The 22153-nt window shown below is 43.0% G+C and overlaps 1 protein-coding gene across 1 annotated transcript; it reads left to right on the plus strand.

Moving 5' to 3' along the window:
• Positions 1 to 96: 96 nt before the first annotated feature.
• LOC143275358 (ubiquitin-associated domain-containing protein 2-like) lies at positions 97 to 20569 on the plus strand. Its single transcript, XM_076579415.1, has 10 exons — positions 97 to 172; positions 1114 to 1241; positions 2979 to 3098; positions 3829 to 3932; positions 5324 to 5444; positions 6801 to 6848; positions 7845 to 8117; positions 10277 to 10349; positions 16050 to 16081; positions 18711 to 20569. Exons 1-10 carry the CDS (start codon positions 142 to 144, stop codon positions 18822 to 18824), a joined length of 1044 nt encoding a protein of 347 aa, XP_076435530.1. The 5' UTR covers positions 97 to 141; the 3' UTR covers positions 18825 to 20569.
• The last annotated feature ends 1584 nt before the right edge of the window (positions 20570 to 22153 follow it).

A 22153-nucleotide genomic window follows, 5' to 3' on the forward strand; every position in this document is an offset into this window, starting at 1 on the left:
CTCCGCCCCCGTCTTGAATGGCACTGAACTGAAATTATAACATCTGCTGGGAATATATTCACGACGTATAACAGAGCTTGTTTATCACCACTTCCTTTTCCGCTACTCAAGAGTGAAATCAACAATTTAAAAGAAATTAAGATGTTGTCAGTAACCGGTCCCGCCGGGTTTTGTAAGTATTTCCAGTTTGTGGCAGGTTAATGACGAACTGTCATTAACTACAGAACTTTAAAGAGAATTAACTGTAAAAGTTACTCTGTTGGTTGACAGAAGGCAGTGGTTGTCTGCTCTGGTTGCCGGGGAGTTGTGGTGGTTGCGGGTTAACGACTTCAACAGATAGTTATTAATTTATTGTCACTCGGAACTATATGGGCGCGACTCTTGTTGGTTCCAGTGTCGCAGGAATTTGACCATTCTTTCTTATTTTTCTTTGTATTATGTACGACTGTTGAACTATGATCAGAACTTCATGATGGAGAGGGATGAGCAAATGAAAGGGAAGGGAAATTGAACTTACACTTGTGGTTCAGTTCCGGAGGATTTGGGGGACTGAACAAAATTTGTACGTGTGGGGTTTGAGATAGGAACAGACTTTTTTCTTTTATTGGTTGGGCCAGTGTTACTGTTTGGGACCATTCCTTCATTTGTGACAGTGTGACACAGGAAGTAATTTGAAAACTTTCAGATTAGGTTATTTATAGTACAAAACATTCTTTCAGGCACACATACATAGGCAGGCACACACACACACACACACACACACACACACACACACAACACACACACATGCACACATGTGCACACATGCAATGACAACCACACCAAATCCAGGCATACCTAAACAACACAATCACAGAAAGAGAAGTAACAGATCTATACACATACTGTGAAACACACACATAGGTCATAAAATGATAAATTATTATTAAAATTTAAATATTTAACTTACTCTCCCCCCCCACCCCAACCCCCTTCCTCCTACATGATTCCCTTACACAGTTGTGTGACAGTTACTGACACACACAGACACTGAACTTGTTTTTCATACACACCTGTATATGCACAGTATTTCAGCTTGATGGTGTGTATTATTTGAGCATTGTGTCATTGCAGACCAGACCCCAGTGAACAAATTTCTGTTGGGCCTGTCGCTGTCCTCTTCTCTGGCTCTGATGTTTCCTCTGCATCAGTACAGACACCTTTGTACATACAGCTACGACCTGGTCATTGAGCGCGGCGAGGTTAGTGTATGTGCGTGTTTGTGTGTGTGTGTGTGTGTGTTTGCACGCATGTGTGTATGTTTATGTGTTTGGATGCATGTGTGTTTGCATGTGTGTGTGTATTTCTATACAAGTCTGTGTCTGTGTGTGTGTGTGTCTCTGACCAGAGTATGTGTATTACGTGTGTATAAAAATAATCATGCTTCTACACATCTTTGTTTGTGCATTAGGGGAAACCTCATATCATGTCATAAAAAAAACATGTCATGTCATTCTGGGTGAAGAGTAAGATGAGGGGAAAAAAGTAGAATAGATAAATCATGCTTAGTGTAAACTAATTAAAAAAAATGATTAATGAGTGAGTATACATGCAAAATCAGTACTGGAGAATGCTGACCTAGTTATGTACCCATGTGGACACAGTACTAGAGATTGCTGACCTAGTTATGTATACATGTTGACATAGTATTGGAGAATGCTGACCTAGTTATGTATACATATGGACACGGTATGGAGAATGCTGACCTACTTATGTATACATGTGGACACAGTATTGGAGAATGCTGACCTAGTTATATATACATATGGACAGGGTATGGAGCATGCTGACCTACTTATATATACATGTGGACATAGAATTTGAGAATGCTGACCTAGTTATGAATACATGTGGACACAGTATCGGAGAACGCTGACATATGTATACATGTGGACACAGTATTGGAGAATGCTGACCTAGTTATGAATATATGTCGAAACAGTAATGGAGAATGCTGATCTAGTTATGAATATATGTCAAAACAGTAATGGAGAATGCTGACCTAGTTATGAACATATGTCAAAACAGTAATGGAGAATGCTGACCTAGTTATGAACATATGTCAAAACAGTAATGGAGAATGCTGACCTAGTTATGAATATATGTTGAAACAGTAATGGAGAATGCTGACCTAGCTCTGTAAATGTGTGTACACAGTACTGAATAATGCTGGCCTAGTTATGTGTACATGTGGCCACAGTAGTGGAGAATGCTGACCTAGTTTAAAAGTTACATGTACATTTGAACACATTACTGGAGATTGCTGACCTGGTTATGTATTCATGTGAACACAGTACTGGATAATGCTGACCTAATTCTTTATACATATGGACAGAACTGAAGAAGGTTGACCAAGTTATGTGTACATATATAAGGACACCCTACTGGAGAATGCTGACCTAATTCTGTATACATATGGACACAGTACTGAAGAAGGTTGACCTAGTTATGTGTACATATGAACACTACTGGAGAATGCTGACCTAATTCTGCGTACATATGGACACAGTACTGAAGAATGTTGACCTAGTTATGTGTTCAAATGGACACAGTACTGAAGAATGTTGACCTAGTTACGTGTACAAATGGACACAGTACTGGAGAATGCTGACCTAGTTACGTGTACAAATGGACACAGTACTGGAGAATGTTGACCTAGTTACGTGTACAAATGGACACAGTACTGGAGAATGCTGACCTAGTTACGTGTACAAATGGACACAGTACTGAAGAATGTTGACCTAGTTACGTGTACAAATGGACACAGTACTGGAGAATGTTGACCTAGTTACGTGTACAAATGGACACAGTACTGAAGAATGTTGACCTAGTTACTTGTACAAATGGACACAGTACTGAAGAATGTTGACCTAGTTACGTGTACAAATGGACACAGTACCGGAGAGTGCTTACCTAGTTCTGTATGCATGTGGTCACAGTACTGGAGAATGCTGACCTCAAAGGTGGCCTTCCTTGACATCAAAGACATTGTTTTGTGCTGCATGCTCATCTACAATTTCCGCTTCTTGGAGCGACGCTTTGGATCACGCAAATACGCTGTGAGTATAGCAGATAGAAGGGTGGAGAAGGGGTGGGGGGGTAGGGAGTGGGAGGCTGTTTGATGGATTGAATGGTATGTTTTACTGTCTTGGGTACATCGTTATCATTGGGGTACCGTTTTGGGCCACAAAAAAAAGAAGAAAAAAAGAAGAAGAAAGTGTGGCTAGTTCGAGACCTGTGTGGTTCTGCTGACTTGGTTCCAGACCTTTTCGGTATTTTGTCAACTTAGTCTTTGAAGCGAAGGGAAGGGACCCAAGGGTATTGTGAGTATTAATAACAATATTGGATACTTATATAGCACACTATCCAGAAATCTGCTCTAGGTGCTTTACAAAAACGCTTTTGTTAACATAAAACATTATATCTGTGTTACATACACACACGAAAATGTGACTACGCACGCACGCACACACGCACGCACACTGCATACATACATTTTAACATACATGTGTATCTAACAGCTACCCTAACACATACGTACACATAGGCAGGCACAAACTTACATAAACACACGCACACACAATACACATTCATATACATGCATGTAGTTATGTACACATACATATGTATACACACAGTCAAAATTCTGTATTGCTCTAAGATCACTTCAGGCGTTACCTCTAGGCCATCACTCCACTGTGATATATTGTGTTGTATATTGTGTTGTGTAATGTATTGTGTTGCGTTGTATTGTATTGCACATGACACAGTGATTGGGTTGTGTCACAGTCGTACCTGCTGGGCGTGTCTGTCTTCACCATGCTCCTGGAGGTTGGTGCTCTACTCTTGTGTCAGTGCTTGGACCTCAAGTTATCTCCCTTGCCTTCAGGGCCGTAAGTGGTGTGGTGGAGAGTCGTGCTGTGCTGTGCTGTTTTGTGCTGTGTTGTGTTATGTTGTGTTGTGGCGAACTGTGCTGTGCTGTACTGTGTTGTGTTGTATTGTGCTGTGTTGTGTTATGGCAAACTGTGCTGTGCTGTGTTGTGCTTGTGTTGTGTTCTGTCGTGTTGTGTTGTATATTGTATTGTGTTGTGCTGTGTTGTATTGTACAACGTTTTTTGTCACAACAGACTTCTCTGTGTGAAATTTGAACTGCTCTTCTCGGGTAAAGTGTATCGTTTCAGTGCGGCATCAGCCTTATGAAATGTGTGTGTGTGCGTGTGTGCGTGCGTGCGTGCGTGTGTGTGTGTGCGCATGCAAATGAATTTTACTATTGATTTTTTCTACATAATTTTTTGAGGGACGGTTTGTTTGTTTTTTTGTTCCCATGTGTTCTTTTAAGGGCACTAAAGTTGAGAATGAAATTGAAAAAAAAGTAAAAAAAGACTTTGTTTCTCAGTAACGATATGTTTTTCAGTTATGGATTGACCCATGAAAAAAACAAAAACTAAACAAATGGACAAAAAAGTATAAAGAACTGTCAGGAAAAAAAGAAAAAGAAAAAAGAAATGCTCTTACATCTGCCCACAGAAGAAAAAGGGCTTACGTAACAAAGGAGATGTGCATTTATATTATAGTGGTCTTCCAAAACAGAATACATATATTATGTTGTTGTTGTTTTTTTTATAAGACAACACATACACACGCATGCATGCACGCACGCACGCACTACTCCTACACCTGCTGCTGCCTCTGCTGCTACTATCACTGCCACTACCACCACCACCACCACTAGAACGAATACTACTGCTACCACCACCACCACCACTACGACTTCTACCATTGTCACTATGACTTCTACCACTACCCTACAGCTACTACCACCACCGCCACCACCACCACTACCACTAATGTTACGGCTTCTGTAGTTACCATTACCACCAAGGCAACATCTACAACTACAGCAGCAACTACTACTACTCCTTCCTTTCCCTCCATCCACCTCCTTCTCTGCCTCCCCCTCCTGTTCCTTCACCTCCTCCTCCTTCTCCTCTTCCTCCTGCTCCAACTCCTCCTTCTCCTCCTCCCCCTTTCCCTCCTCCTTCTCTACCTCCTCCTCCTGTTCCTTCACCTCCTCTTCCCCTCTTCCTCCTGCTCCAACTCCTCCTCCTCCTTCCCCTCCTCTTCCTCTCCCTCCCCCTCCTTCTCTACCTCCTCCTCCTGTTCCTTCACCTCCTCTTCCCCTCTTCCTCCTCCTCCCCCTCCTCCTCCTCCTGTTCCTTCACCTCCTCTACTACGACTGCTATAACTACTATTAGTGTCACTAAAGGGGTGGCGTTGTGGGCAGGTTTTGCCTGGTGTTCCCCCAGTTTGTGCAGTTCTTCCTCATGATACCCCGGGTGGCTGCCTCCACAATCATGGGTGTCCCTGTCACCGGCAAAACCTTCACCTATATACTGGGCCTACAGGTGAGAGCACTGCTTGTTGGACGATTTGGTCAGTACAGTGCAGTGTGATGCAAGGCAAAACCTTCACCTATATACTGGGCTTACAGGTGAGAGCACTGCTTGTTGGACGATTTGGTCAGTACAGTGCAGTGTGATGCAAGGCAAAACCTTCACCTATATACTGGGCTTACAGGTGAGAGTACAGTGCAGTGTGATGCAAGACAAAACCTTCACCTATATACTGGGCTTACAGGTGAGAGCACTGCTTGTTGGACGATTTGGTCAGTACAGTGCAGTGTGATGCAAGGCAAAACCTTCACCTATATACTGGGCCTACAGGTGAGAGCACTGCTTGTTGGAAGATTTGGTCAGTACAGTGCAGTGTGATGCAAGACAAAACCTTCACCTATATACTGGGCTTACAGGTGAGAGCACTGCTTGTTGGACGATTTGGTCAGTACAGTGCAGTGTGATGCAAGACAAAACCTTCACCTATATACTGGGCTTACAGGTGAGAGCACTGCTTGTTGGACGATTTGGTCAGTACAGTGCAGTGTGATGCAAGGCAAAACCTTCACCTATATACTGGGCTTACAGGTGAGAGTACAGTGCAGTGTGATGCAGGGCAAAACCTTCACCTATATACTGGGCTTACAGGTGAGAGCACTGCTTGTTGGACGATTTGGTCAGTACAGTGCAGTGTGATGCAAGACAAAACCTTCACCTATATACTGGGCTTACAGGTGAGAGCACTGCTTGTTGGACGATTTGGTCAGTACAGTGCAGTGTGATGCAGGGCAAAACCTTCACCTATATACTGGGCTTACAGGTGAGAGCACTGCTTGTTGGACGATTTGGTCAGTACAGTGCAGTGTGATGCAAGGCAAAACCTTCACCTATATACTGGGCTTACAGGTGAGAGCACTGCTTGTTGGACGATTTGGTCAATACAGTGCAATGCAAAACAAAGCAGTACAAGACAATGCAATGCAGCTTACATGCAACATGAAACATGCATGTTAAACATCCTGTAATCTGTTTCAGTGTTGATTGGGTAACGGAAACGTGAACATATGCAACGTGCACATCTCTGAGAACATAGTATGGCTGCCTTTAGCAGCAGGGTAAAAACATTCATACACTTAAAACACACCTTGTACATATGTGAGTGAATGTGGGTAGTTGTAGCCTCTGAATGCAGAAAAGATTTGAGTTGATCTATGTCGGTATGCAACTTATTGTGTGTGTGTGCATGCACGTGTGTGTGTGTGTGTGTGTGTGTGTGTGTGTGTGTGTGTGTGTGCGTGTGTGTGTGTGTGTGTGTGTATCTGTGTGTGTGTGTGTGTGTGTGTGTGTGTGTTGTTCCTGTGTGTCCAGGTTGCCAGCGGAACTGCAGAATGCAGACTGGTAGCGCTATGTGCAGTGGTAAGTCTCCATCGCCTCTTACCACACTTCTCCCAGTCTCCGTTTTCTGTCCTGTAGGGCCGCACGACCTTACCATGAAATGAAAAATGACATTTTAACATGATGAAATTGTTCTCAGTAAAGAAAAGTAGAATTATGTATGAAGAAATGAAAACCGACAGAGTTTTAACTTTATAGATTTACACAGTAACATGGACCTTAGACGTGATTAGACCTTTACTAGAAACAGAATATCTGAATGTTAGATGATGCTGTGTTCAGAAATAGCTTGTCGTACTATTGGGTCATGTTTTCACACACTTCAAAAGATACTGTGACATGGAACAAACACTGTAACACTGTAGCTTTGACATGGAACAAACATTGTAACACTGTAGCTGTAACATTGAACAAACACTGTAACACTGTAGCTGTGACACGGAACAAACATTGTAACACTGTAGCTGTAACATGGAACAAACATTGTAACACTGTAGCTTTGACATGGAACAAACATTGTAACACTAGCTGTAACATGGAACAAACATTGTAACACTGTAGCTGTAACATGGAACAAACATTGTAACACTAGCTGTAACATGGAACAAACATTGTAACACTGTAGCTGTGACATGGAACAAACATTGTAACACTGTAGCTGTAACATGGAACAAACACTGTAACACTGTAGCTGTGACATGGAACAAACATTGTAACACTGTAGCTGTGACATGGAAGAAACATTGTAACACTAGCTGTAACATGGAACAAACATTGTAACACTATAGCTGTGACATGGAACAAACACCGTGACACTGTAGCTGTAACATGGAACAAACATTGTAACACTAGCTGTAACATGGAACAAGCACTGTAACACTGTAGCTTTGACATGGAACAAACATTGTAACACTGTAGCTGTAACATGGAACAAGCACTGTAACACTAGCTGTAACATGGAACGAACACCATAGCTGTAACAAATACATGCGTCCTCTTTGTCCTCTCTGCGTGCAGACGGCAGGCTTACTATGGCAGCACAATTTCCTCAAAGTCCAGTCTATCATCTTTGTACCGGAATTCGTCTCCCGCACAACCGACAGACTGGCCGGCTGGCTGTTTCGCTCGGCCCGGCCCACGAACCTGGATTCTCCGATCGGAGCGACGCTGGAGCTTCAGCGACAGGAGAGGTTGGAGAGAATGGAGGAGCAGATGCTGGCGGCGGCGATGCGGAACTCCGCGCTCGGGGCGAACGGGGCGGGCGTTGGCATGATGCGGCCTCAGCCTTTGGTGAGTGACTGCAGGTGTGATAGCAGTGTGATGCGTGTGTGTGTGTGTGTGTAGGTGTGAGTGTGTGGTTGTCTGTTGGTATCATTTTCCCTGTCTGTGCATGGCTCTGTATCTGTATCTGCTGCCTGTTGTTGTTGTCTTCAGTTTAACGTCTTTCCACTTGAAGTGATATTAGACGAAAAAAACCTGTGGGGGTAGGGGCTGTGAGAGGGGGAGGGGTAAAAGTGTGTGTATGTGTGGAGGATGAATAGGGAGAGACAACGCCAGGAAAAATGGAAACGTTATAAACGCCAACATCAAACAACTATAACATCTATAACAAATGTCCTATGGGACTATGCAGCAAACCTTCTGCAATAACAAATAACATATTGGAATTGTTAATAACAAAAGAACTTTTGGTGAAGTCTGGCAAAAAACATTTTAGATTCTGACATTCGAATATTACATGGTTGCTAGAAATATGTTCTCCACATATGCATCTTACATCTTTGCTGAATTTTGTTATAAAAGCGTTCAGTTTTATCCTGTTTGATAAATCTGCTGCCTGTGTCTCACTCTCTCTTCCCACCGTTCTCCTCTGTGGGATATGTTTGTTGATATGTATGTCATGTTTCACTTGAGAGGGCCAGGAGCAGAGGGCCCAGAGTGTCAGCGAATCGATTGCGATCGCGCCTGAATTTTAGTGCGATCGCCCAATCGAGCTATATAATTATGTAACCTGGTTGGAGACATAATTTGACAAAAAATAAGAACACCAGAGAATCGACAGACAGACAGAAAATATGAAAAAAACTTAGCCGTATGAAGAGCACAGGAACAGGAGTCATGATGGCTGCTGGAAAAAGAGGGCGCTAGTCAGGGGGATAAAGGGGAGGTTACCTACTTCCGGGAAGTTATCAGCCGTAGCTACTTTCGTTTTCTGTGCATGGGTGGATAGTAGTTTGCACAGGACAGGAATGTCAGACCCCTGCCGGAGTCTGCACTAGTGGGTCACGGTAAGTATGTTACTTAAACGTAATTTTAGATAGTAAAATTTCCTTTTCACTGACTGTGTCAGTGCTTCAGAGGGCAGCACCAAAAAGCGGCGTTGTTAGCACCTTTCCATTTCACCTTGATTGCAGGTTAAAGCCGTGAAAGGGTCATTGTTTTAAAACATTGACTTTTAGACCCATTGCAGTTCATCACGTTACATGTTTGAAGCTTTTGCAAGTTTTCAGCTGTATGCTTGTGTAGAGAATGCCACTGATGGAAAATGCTTGAAGATATTCAGATAACTACTAAGTATTATTGTATGTACTATTGATATTTTTGACAATTTTGTGTTGCCATAATGTTGAGGACTGTGGTTCTGTCTGCGTCAGGTTGCTTGAATCCAACATAATCATGTCATCAGAAAAAGAAGAGAAAGAAATATGGTCGTGGTAAATGGGTGAAGAGAAATAAATGCACAAAACTATGATACAGAAGAAGGTTTCCTTTAACTCAGCTGTTGAGGGGGGGAAAAAAGAAGAATAACTAAATAAAAAACAACAAAAAACCCAACCCCCCAACCCCCCTCCCCCCCCCACCACCACCGAAAATCTTGTCAGAAATACGCCCAACGTGATGGCAGATGAATTAGTATGATTGCCTTTGTTCTTTTTACCTCTGATGTCTTGTTTCATGTTCTCCAGTGGATGGTGGAGGTGGAAAACCCTTGAAAGAGAAAAACAAAAACCCCAGACAGCAGAACTGTCAAAACCATTAGGCTTTGCTTTTCACAAACATGAAATAAAGTTCTCATGGTGCACATGTTTTTAAACTCATTCTTCCCCTCGGCTACATGCCTGGTACAGCTCCCCAAGGACCAGCACTACATGAAAAGTTAGTGTTGTTCACTAAAACACTGAAAATTGATGGAGAATTGTGATTTATTTGGTGAAACAAAGCGTCTGTTTCATGCTTCCGGAATCTGTAAATGGCTCAGTTAAGACTGCCATCTGTACCAAGCAAGAATAAATGAAATTAGAGCAGTGTGTTGGTACGAGAATACTCGGACCAGGTCCACAAGGGAAGTAATCATGGTATGATTTAACTTACACCTAGAGTAGGATGAGTTGATTGAATGACGTGGGAGCTTGGCTCTGTCACGTACAGTTGTTAACTGATGTTTTCAGAACTTGGCGAACGGCCCTGGCATATTTGGCAATTTTCTCCGCAGTGCTGGGATACACAGGGGCAGTTCTGCAGGTTAGTGACTTTATGAGTGACGTGCATTGTTTGTACAGCTGTCAGTGACTTGATGAGTGACGTGCATTGTTTGTACAGCTGTCAGTGACTTGATGAGTGACGTGCATTGTTTGTACAGCTGTCAGTGACTTGATGAGTGACGTGCATTGTTTGTACAGCTGTCAGTGACTTGATGAGTGACGTGCATTGTACAGCTGACAGTGACTTGATGAGTGACGTGCATTGTTTGTACAGCTGTCAGTGACTTCCTGAGTGACGTGCATTGTACAGCTGACAGTGACTTGATGAGTGACGTGCATTGTTTGCACAGCTGTCAGTGACTTGATGAGTGACGTGCATTGTTTGCACAGCTGTCAGTGACTTGATGAGTGATGTGCATTGTTTGTACAGCTGTCAGTGACTTGATGAGTGACGTGCATTGTTTGTACAGCTGTCAGTGACTTGATGAGTGACGTGCATTGTTTGCACAGCTGTCAGTGACTTGATGAGTGACGTGCATTGTTTGCACAGCTGTCAGCGACTTGATGAGTGACGTGCATTGTTTGCGCAGCTGTCAGTGACTTGATGAGTGACGTGCATTGTTTGCGCAGCTGTCAGTGACTTGATGAGTGACGTGCATTGTTTGTACAGCTGTCAGTGACTTGATGAGTGACGTGCATTGTTTGCACAGCTGTCAGTGACTTGATGAGTGACGTGCATTGTTTGCACAGCTGTCAGTGACTTCCTGAGAACACATCCTCTGTCTCTACCCGTCCTCCACACACCCCCCCTTTTGTCACCTTGTGCTGTTTTGGTGTTATTGTTGATGTCTGCTATTTTGTATTTGTATTTCTTTTTATCACAACAGATTTCTCTGTTTGAAATTCGGGCTGCTCTCCCCACGGAGAGCGCATCGCTACGCTACAGCGCCACCCATTTTTTTTGTATTTTTTCCTGCGTGCAGTTTTATTTGTTTTTCCTATCGCAGTGGATTTTTCTACAGAATTTTGCCAGGAACAACCCTTTTGTTGCCGTGGGTTCTTTTACGTGCGCTAAGTGCATGCTGCACATGGGACCTTGGTTTATCGTCTCATCCGAATGACTAGCGTCCAGACCACCACTCAAGGTCTAGTGGAGGGGGAGAAAATATTGGCGGCTGAGCCGTGATTCGAACCAGCGTGCTCAGATTCTCTCGCTTCCTAGTCGGACGCGTTACCTCTAGGCCATCACTCCACATTGTACTTTTGTCTCAGTGTGTAAATACATTTTGTTTTTCTCTTCCATGCCCTCATGTGCTGGTGTATGTTATTTTTCACTGTTATGTATTGTTTCATGTGACGCGCTTAGAGCCCATTGTGTTAGGAGTTTGTGCCATATAAGTACTATTATATATTAGTGTCATCATCAGCGTCATTATTGATGATGATGTTTTGAAACAGACAGGCAGATAAGGGGTGGAGTGGAATGGGGGGTGTGGCAGATGTGAAGTTTGGTGTGAATGTTTGTTGAGAAGTGTGAGAAATGTGAAGAATGTTTGTTGAGAAGTGTGAGAAATGTGAAGAATGTTTGTCATGTTTGTTGAGAAGTGTGAGAAATGTTGAATATAGTTTGTCATGTTTGTTGAAGTGTGAGAAATGTTGAATATAGTTTGTTATGTTCGTTGATGTGTGTGAAAGGTGAAGTACAGTTTGTCATGTTCATTGAAGTGTGAGAAATGTTAAATCAAGTCAGATCATGTTGTTTATTGCGCAGCTGACCACTAAGGTCATATCAGAAATGTTAAATACAGTATGTCATGTTCATTGAAGTGTGAGAAATGTGAAGGTTGTTTGTCATGTTCATTGAAGTGTGAGAAATGTCAACTATAGTTTGTTTTATACATTAAACCATAGTTTGTCGTGTTCATTGAACCATAGTTTTATTTGTTTGTTGAACTATAGTTTGTCAGGGTGGATATAGTCTTTGGGCAGGGGCTTAGTCTTCATAAGGATTCCATGGGTGGGGTGGCGGGGCGTGATGGAGGGAACGGTATTGGGCAGAGGGTGAAAAATGGTGTGTGTGTGTGTATGTGTGTGTGCGCATATGTATGTGTGTGTGTGTGTGTGTGGTGGGGAAAGATACAGAGCATTGGAAAAAATAAGACATTAAAAGGGGAGACATAGGCACAATATAGAAGGAAACGCTAACATCAAACAACTGTAACAACTATAACAAATGTCCAATTGGACTATGCAGCAAACCTGCAAAAGCAGATAACATCTTGAAATTGTCAAAAATACATTCAAAAGAATTTTCCGAGAAGTTTGGTAAAAACGATTTCAGACTCTGACATTCAAAGAGTATGTGTTTTCTAGAAATAGATTCTCCACATATGCATTTAACATCTCTGCTGAACTTTGTTATAAAAGCGTTCAGCTTTATCCTGTTTGATAATGCCCGAATTTGCCTTAATCTGAATAAATTACTGAATGTATTTGATTGATTGATAGATTCCGGTTGTTGAATATTATTTATACTTTTATTTAAAACTTTACCACTTTGCTGGTATACTTCCCTGACTTTGCTCCATTACGCTTTTTCTAGTAAGCGGTACCCCTCTTGTACAGACAAAGGCACATACAGGTCTGTGGTTCCCTGTTAGTGTTTTGCACCTTTTCTTGCCGCCCTGTCAGCCCATTCATTATATAGGAGACCAAGGTGAGAAGGAACCCAACAAAAAGTTATACGTGTTCCTCTCAAATTCATAAGATGTACAATGTGACTTATTTCTATTATTATTTTGGACTTGTTCTTACAATTTGATGAGTTTAAAGCGTATAATACAGATTTTGAATCAACACAAAATAAGACTTGTGGAAGGCAAACTGGAAGATCAAGAATATAATTTAAAGCCATAAGAACAGCGATAAGTTCAGCTGTGAATATTGACCGATCTTTACCAATATGGTATGATCGTTCAGTTTTCAGTTTTGGTATAACAAAAGCTGAACCTGCTTGGCCACTGTCTAGGAGTGAGCCGTCTGTGTAAATATGTAAGTGGTCACGGTATCGATTCTGAAGGTGTAATCGGACTTCTGTTGCCATGATATTTGGATTTTCTTTTTTTGCAATGTCAGTATGATTGATATCAAACTGTGCTTTACTCATCTCCCAAATGGGGCATGGACTTACTGTTTTCTGCGTGTCTACGTTATCTGGATTAATTTCGGACTTTTGGAAAAAGTTTGACACAAACGTGCCAGTTGGTGTTAGATAAGATATCGTTTTAGCTCTTTTTGGGAAGTTGTTTTCAGATGTAATTCTTACTTCCTCCGATGTAAAACTTTCAGTTGTTGAGCTTCTCAATACGTATTTAGCACATGCCAGGTTTCGGTATTCATCCAAAGGTAATTCTCCTATTTCTTTATATGTTCCGAGGGTTGATGCGTGGAAAGGTACGCCAAGGGCAAGTCTATATGCTTTACAGTCAATGCTTTGAAGCTTCTTTAACAAATACTTTGGAGCTTTGAAAAAGATTTCTTGTCCATACGATAGTTTGGATCGAATAAGTGATGATGATAAATGTTTCAGTATCGTTGTATCTTGTCCCCAGTACTGTTTACTTATAACTTTGAGCAAGTTCAAACATTTTCTTGCTTTTGTTATTATATATTCGATATGGGCATTCCAAGCTAGTTTTGAAGTAAGCATTAAGCCTAAAAATTTTATCATATCTCTGTACTGAATGGGCTCATTTTCAATTTTAAATGTTGGTAACTCTTCTGGATTATTACCATTGTTAAAAAGCATAATGTGAGTTTTTTCTGCTGATAATGTAAGACCATTGTCGACAATATACTTATTCAGTTTATCTATTTCTCTTTGGTATGTTTTCTTAATATAGTTTAATGCCCTTTTTGATGTATTTCTTTTCATAGTTACATTCATCCACATACATATATCATCTGCGTATTGCACTAGGATCACGTCTTTTGATAAATGTTGGGGTAAGTCGTTCAGCAATATGTTAAATAGAACGGGCAATAACAGAACCTTGGGGTAATCCCATGTGAAGAGCCTTAGGATTAGAGTATGTATTTCCAACTCGTACTTGTATATGTCTTTTAGTCAGGAAATCTTTGATATAATTATAGAGATGCCCTGAAAAGCCAACAGATTTCATTTTAAAGAGTAACTTTGCATGCCAAACTTGATCATAGGCTTTCTTTATATCAAAGAAAGTTGCAAGAACGTTTTTTCTTCTAGCAAATTGTTGTTTTACATGTGTTGTAAGTTTAACCAAATTATCAATTGCAGATCTACCTCTCTGAAAGCCCGCTTGATTAATTGGGATAATTCTATTTTTATGGCAATAGTACATTAGTCTTCTCAAAATTATTCTTTCCATCAGCTTACCAGTATGTGATGTTAGCGCAGTTGGCCTGTAACTGTTCTTATCTGTTTTACATTTTCCTTGTTTATGAACTGGTATTACAATAGACTGTTTCCATTGTGCTGGCATTAAACCATCAATCCAGCACTTTTGAAAAAGCTTAAATAACAAAACAACAAAATTTTCTGGTAAGTGCCTAAGCATCTCATTTGAGACCGCGTCAAGTCCTACAGATGTTTTCTTTTTAGGGAGGGATAGTAATATGTCTTTAACCTCACTGAGTGTGAGTGGAGCATTGATGTATTGACTGTTATCGGGACATGGATCTGTATAATCACTTTAGCTCTCTTCTTCGGTTCTGTGTTTACTCTTTTTAGGCGATAGACCTTCCAATCGCATAGACTCTGAGTACATTTCCACAAATGTTTCTGCTTTCTCTGCACTGGACGGGAATTCTTTGTCTTCTATCTTAATTGGGCAAGATGGCAAATTTATACCTTCTTTCATTTCATTGAATTTTTTCCAAACCTTTTTAGTATCTTTATGACTGGATACATGTATCTCATTATTACAGAATGAGGACCAATATTGTCTTTTAGCCTGTGCTATGATCATGTTACTGTAAGGGTTTGCCCTTTTCTTTTCAATAACATTTTCTTGTGACTTGTTTTTCATATAAATTATAAACTTCATTTTTTTATCATTTACTGCTGCTTCACAGGCTGGCGTCCACCAAATATTTCCTAAATGCTTGTTTGATTTAAGCGAATTACATTTTGGGATTGATATATCGGCGGCTTGTAATATGGTGTCAGTAAAGAAAGAATATAAATTATCTATATCCCCAGTGTTTACAGACCCGTGTTTTTGCAAGCAAGCATACTTTTGAATTTCTCCCAATCAGCATCTTTATAGTTTTACTTTGGGACTTTGTCTTTTTGAACTTCTGTATATCTTTCAGTTCCATTGAAAGTCATGATGATCGGTAGATGATCACTTCCCAGTGTATCTTTATGCGTTTCCATTTACATTCTGGATACAACGTAGCAGATATGAAAGAGAGATCTATAGTCAGACGCCCTGTGAGTGACAATATCAGGGATTCTGGTGACGCTGCCATCATTTAAAAGGCTTAAGGAAGAATCAACAACATTTTCTATAAAGCGGTTACAAGTAACTGATACACAATCTTTGTCCCAAAAAGGTGAATGGGCATTAAAATCTCCCCCTATCAACCATTTTTCATTATCTTGTGTGTGTGTGTGTGTGTGTGTGTGTGTGTGTGTGTGTGTGTGTGTGTGAATATTACATATCATAAAAAAGGCAACTTTTCCCCCTTTCTTTTCCAGACACACAGCACAGCCCAGTGTCTGAAGAGCAGGTAATGTATCAGAACTGTTTGTTTGTTTGTTTTCCATGGAACATTGTCAGATGAGAATAACACACTATCACACTGTGTTCATGTTATCAGCATTTCTCAGTCAAACCCCATGGCAAGTGCTTTACAAGCACGGGGTCATTTGCACCACCGGCTGCCTACCTGGGTAGAGCCGACTGACAGCTGCCCTTAGGCGCTCATCATTTGTTTCCTGTGTCGTTCAATCAGATTTCAGGCATGCACACATACACGTTTTACATGTATGACCCTTTTTGTTTATTTACCCCACCATATAGGCAGCCATACTTCGTTTACTGGGGTGTGCATGCTGTGTTTGTTCTTGTTTCCATAACCCATGGAACACTGGCATGGATTACAGGATGTTTAACATGTGTATATGATCTTCTGCATGCCTGTACACATGAAGGGGGTTCAGGCATGTATATGATCTTCTGCATGCCTATACACATGAAGGGGGTTCAGGCATGTATATGATCTTCTGCATGCCTATACACATGAAGGGGGCTCAGGCACAAGCAGGTCTGCACAAATGTTGGACCTGGGAGATCAGAAAAATCTGCATCCTTCACCCAGCAGGTGTCATTACGGAGATTCGAACCCGGGACTCTCAGATTGAAAGTCGAACGCTTTAACCTCTGGACTGTTGCGCCCACCACCACTGGGCTATTGCGCCCACCACCACTGGGCTATTGTGCCCACCACTGGGCTATTGCACCCACCACCACTGGGCTATTGCACCCACCACCACTGGGCTATTGCGCCCACCACCACTGGGCTATTGCGCCCACCACCACTGGGCTATTGCGCCCACCACCACTGGGCTATTGCGCCCACCACCTCTGGGCTATTGTGCCCACCACTGGGCTATTGCACCCACCACCTCTGGGCTATTGTGCCCACCACTGGGCTATTGCACCCACCACCTCTGGGCTATTGCGCCCACCACTGGGCTATTGCACCCACCACCACTGGGCTATTGCACCCACCACCACTGGGCTATTGCACCCACCACCACTGGGCTATTGTGCCCACCGACGGGCGCAATAGCCGAGTGGTTAAAGCATTGGACTGTCAATCTGAGGGTCCCGGGTTCAAATCACGGTGACGGCGCCTGGTGGGTAAAGGGTGGAGATTTTTACGATCTCCCAGGTCAACATATGTGCAGACCTGCTAGTGCATGAACTCCCTTCGTGTGTATATGCAAGCAGAAGATCAAATACTCACGTTAAAAATCCTGTAATCCATGTCAGCGTTCGGTGGGTTATGGAAACAAGAACATACCCAGCATGCACACCCCCGAAAACGGAGTATGGCTGCCTACATGGCGGGGTAAAAACGGTCATACACGTAAAAGCCACTCGTGTGCATACGAGTGAACGCAGAAGAAGAAGAAGTGCCCACCACTGGGCTATTGCGCTATTGTGCCCACCACCACTGGGCTATTGCACCCACCACTGGGCTATTGTGCCCACCACCACTGGGCTATTGCGCCCACCACTGGGCTATTGTGCCCACCACCACTGGGCTATTGCGCCCACCACTGGGCTATTGTGCCCACCACCACTGGGCTATTGTGCCCACCACTGGGCTATTGCGCCCACCACCACTGGGCTATTGCACCCACCACTGGGCTATTGTGCCCACCACTGGGCTATTGTGCCCACCACCACTGGGCTATTGCGCCCACCACCACTGGGCTATTGCACCCACCACCACTGGGCTATTGCGCCCACCACCACTGGGCTATTGTGCCCACCACTGGGCTATTGTGCCCACCACCACTAGGCTATTGCGCCCACCACTGGGCTATTGCACCCACCACCACTGGGCTATTGTGCCCACCACCACTGGGCTATTGCACCCACCACTGGGCTATTGCACTCACCACCACTGGGCTATTGTGCCCACCACTGGGCTATTGTGCCCACCACTGGGCTATTGCACCCACCACTGGGCTATTGCACCCACCACTGGGCTATTGCACCCACCACTGGGCTATTGTGCCCACCACTGGGCTATTGCACCCACCACTGGGCTATTGCACCCACCACCACTGGGCTATTGCGCCCACCACTGGGCTATTGTGCCCACCACCACTGGGCTATTGCGCCCACCACTGGGCTATTGTGCCCACCATCACTGGGCTATTGCACCCACCACTGGGCTATTGCACCCACCACCACTGGGCTATTGCACCCACCACCACTGGGCTATTGCGCCAGTCAGTAACAAATCCCTTCGTCAGCCAGGCTGCCATGTACAGGCACCTGTAGTGTTGTTCAGGAAATTTGAGCAGCTCTTCCAAAGACCTGTGTAAACTGGATGTCTGTTGGCTGCGTGGTCCCAGTGTTTCTGTTGTAGCCCAGAGCATGTTCGGCTGTGGTCATGGGCTGAAAACCCTGTGCCTGTGATGGGGATGGAACCCAGGTCCTCCCAGTTGTCAGTCTGTTACACCAACAGGTTCTTTTCAATTATTTGTTCTTCTTTCTTTCCTTTCTTTCTTTCCTTCCTTCCCTCCTTCCTTCCTGTTTGTGTATTGAGGATGATGGGTGGTAGCAGTCAGCGATGATGATAATCAGCAAAACTGAGACCTCTGTGTCGCTGCTTACAGGTCCAGCGCTTGATAGAGATGGGCTTCAGTGACGACAGCGTGAGGCGAGCTCTGCGTGTGGCAGACAACGACATCAGCCGCGCCACAGCCGTTCTGCTGCAAGAGGCGTCGTAACCTCTGCCTTCTCTGTGGGGTCGTGGCGGTGAGAAAGGGGGTGTGCTGCCGTCGTGTGTCGGGCCCTGCTGTAGTGGACTTTTTCTTCTTCACATCGCTTTTTGTGCGATGGCAAGAGATGGGGGGGTGGGGGGTGGGGGGGGGTTCTGGAGGGACGTGGATCAGGGGTGAGTGTTCTGTGTGCCAGATGCTGGCAGCGGTCTGTGGCAAGACGTTGGTCATGGTCTGGATTTGTCGACAAGATTTTGGTAATGGTCTGGATTTGTCGACTGGATTTGTCGACAAGATTTTGGTAATGGTCTGGATTTGTCGACAAGATTTTGGTAATGGTCTCGACAAGATTTTGGTAATGGTCTGGATTTGTCGACAAGATTTTGGTAATGGTCTGGAATTATTGAGATGTTGATTATGGTCCGTAATCATTGATAAGGCTTTGGTTATAGTCTGTGGCAAGATTTGTTATGGTGTGGAACAGTGCACAAGGTTATGGTGTGGAATCGTTTACAAGACGTAGGTAAAATGGACTGGAATCATTGATAAGACTTTTGTTATGGTCTGTGTCAAGATTTAGGTCATGGTCTGGAATCATTGATAAGACTTTTGTTATGGTCTGTGTCAAGATTTAGGTCATGGTCTGGAATCATTGATAACACTTTTGTTATGGTCTGTGTCAAGAGTTAGGTCATGGTCTGGAATCATTGATCAGACTTTTGTTATGGTCTGTGTCAAGACTTAGGTCATGGTCTGGAATCATTGATAAGACTTTTGTTATGGTCTGTGTCAAGACTTAGGTCATGGTCTAGAATTGTTGACAAGACTTTTGTTATGGTCTGTGTCAAGATTTAGGTCATGGTCTAGAATTGTTGACAAGATGTAGGTGATGATCTGGAATTATTGACAGGATTTTGGTAGTGGGCTGGAATCATTGACAGGGCTTGGGTTATGGTCTAGAATTGTTGACAAGACTTAGGTGACGGTCTGGATCTTTAGATAATGGTGTGGATTTGTTGCCAGATCTTTGCTGATGGTCTGGAATCATTGGCAAGACTTTGGTAAATGTCTGGAATTGTTGGAAATACTTTGGTAATGGTCTGGAATTGTTGAAAAGACTTTGGTGAATGTCTTGAATCATTGATATGATTTAGGTAATGGTCTGAAAAAGACTTCAGTAAATGTCTTGAATCATTGATATGATTTAGGTAATGGTCTGAAAAAGACATTAGTAAATGTCTTGAATCATTGATATGATTTAGGTGATAGTCTGAATTTGTTGACAAGACTTTGGTAATGGTCTGGAATCGTTGGCTTGTTTGGTAATGATCTGGAATCATTGACAAGGCTTAGATAATGGTCTAGATTGTTGACAAGGCTTAGATAATGGTCTGGAATCGTTGGCACGACTTAGATAATGGTCTTGAATTGTTGAGAAGACATTGGTATTAGTCTTGAATCATTGATAAGACTTTGGTAATGCCGATGTAAATGGTCTGGAATTGATGATAAGACTTTGGTAATGATCTGGAATCATTGATAAGACTTTGGTAATGATCTGGAATCGTTGATAAGACTTTTGTAATGGTCTGGGATGGCTGGAAAAACTTTGGCTCTTCCATTGCTCCACTAGCAGACTTAGTCCCTTACGGTGTGTGTGAATGTGTGTTGTTTGTGCTGTGTTCTTCAGTCCTTATGGTGTGTGTTGTTTGTGCTGTGTTGTTCAGTCCTTATGGTGTGTGTTGTTTGTGCTGTGTTCTTCAGTCCTTATGGTGTGTGTTGTTTGTGCTGTGTTCTTCAGTCCTTATGGTGTGTGTGGATGTGTGTTGTTTGTGCTGTGTTGTTCAGTCCTTATGGTGTGTGTTGTTTGTGCTGTGTTCTTCAGTCCTTATGGTGTGTGTGGATGTGTGTTGTTTGTGCTGTGTTGTTCAGTCCTTATGGTGTGTGTTGTTTGTGCTGTGTTCTTCAGTCCTTATGGTGTGTGTTGTTTGTGCTGTGTTGTTCAGTCCTTATGGTGTGTTGTTTGTGCTGTGTTGTTCAGTCCTTATGGTGTGTGTTGTTTGTGCTGTGTTGTTCAGTCCTTAAGGTGTGTGTTGTTTGTGCTGTGTTGTTCAGTCCTTATGGTGTGTGTTGTTTGTGCTGTGTTGTTCAGTCCTTATGGTGTGTGTTGTTTGTGCTGTGTTGTTCAGTCCTTATGGTGTGTTGTTTGTGCTGTGTTGTTCAGTCCTTATGGTGTGTGTTGTTTGTGCTGTGTTGTTCAGTCCTTATGGTGTGTGTTGTTTGTGCTGTGTTCTTCAGTCCTTATGGTGTGTGTTGTTTGTGCTGTGTTCTTCAGTCCTTATGGTGTGTGTTGTTTGTGCTGTGTTGTTCAGTCCTTATGGTGTGTGTTGTTTGTGCTGTGTTCTTCAGTCCTTATGGTGTGTGTGGATGTGTGTTGTTTGTGCTGTGTTCTTCAGTCCTTATGGTGTGTGTTGCTTGTGCTGTGTTGTTCAGTCCTTACGGTGTGTGTTTGTGCTGTGTTGTTCAGTCCTTAAGGTATGTGTTGTTTGTGCTGTGTTGTTCAGTCCTTATGGTGTGTTGTTTGTGCTGTGTTCTTCAGTCCTTATGGTGTGTGTTGTTTGTGCTGTGTTGTTCAGTCCTTATGGTGTGTGTTGTTTGTGCTGTGTTCTTCAGTCCTTATGGTGTGTGTTGTTTGTGCTGTGTTCTTCAGTCCTTAAGGTATGTGTTGTTTGTGCTGTGTTCTTCAGTCCTTATGGTGTGTGTTGTTTGTGCTGTGTTCTTCAGTCCTTATGGTGTGTGTGGATGTGTGTTGTTTGTGCTGTGTTGTTCAGTCCTTATGGTGTGTGTTGTATGTGCTGTGTTGTTCAGTCCTTATGGTGTGTGTGGATGTGTGTTGTTTGTGCTGTGTTGTTCAGTCCTTATGGTGTGTGTTGTTTGTGCTGTGTTCTTCAGTCCTTATGGTGTGTGTGGATGTGTGTTGTTTGTGCTGTGTTGTTCAGTCCTTATGGTGTGTGTTGTTTGTGCTGTGTTGTTCAGTCCTTATGGTGTGTGTGGATGTGTGTTGTTTGTGCTGTGTTGTTCAGTCCTTATGGTGTGTGTTGTTTGTGCTGTGTTGTTCAGTCCTTAAGGTGTGTGTTGTTTGTGCTGTGTTCTTCAGTCCTTAAGGTGTGTGTTGTTTGTGCTGTGTTGTTCAGTCCTTATGGTGTGTGTTGTTTGTGCTGTGTTGTTCAGTCCTTATGGTGTGTGTTGTTTGTGCTGTGTTGTTCAGTCCTTATGGTGTGTTGTTTGTGCTGTGTTGTTCAGTCCTTATGGTGTGTGTTGTTTGTGCTGTGTTGTTC

Source organism: Babylonia areolata, chromosome 30 (genome assembly GCF_041734735.1).
Source record: "Babylonia areolata isolate BAREFJ2019XMU chromosome 30, ASM4173473v1, whole genome shotgun sequence".
Lineage (NCBI taxonomy): Eukaryota > Metazoa > Mollusca > Gastropoda > Neogastropoda > Buccinidae > Babylonia > Babylonia areolata.

What these genes read in the sequence shown, in the direction of transcription:
- LOC143275358 (XM_076579415.1), top strand. Translation starts at nt 142, where the DNA reads ATGTTGTCAGTAACCGGTCCCGCCGGGTTTT. An exon ending in TCTCCCTTGCCTTCAGGGCC is followed by an intron (nt 3,933 to 5,323) that starts GTAAGTGGTGTG and finishes CGTTGTGGGCAG; the next exon opens with GTTTTGCCTGGTGTTCCCCC. An exon ending in CCTATATACTGGGCCTACAG is followed by an intron (nt 5,445 to 6,800) that starts GTGAGAGCACTG and finishes CTGTGTGTCCAG; the next exon opens with GTTGCCAGCGGAACTGCAGA.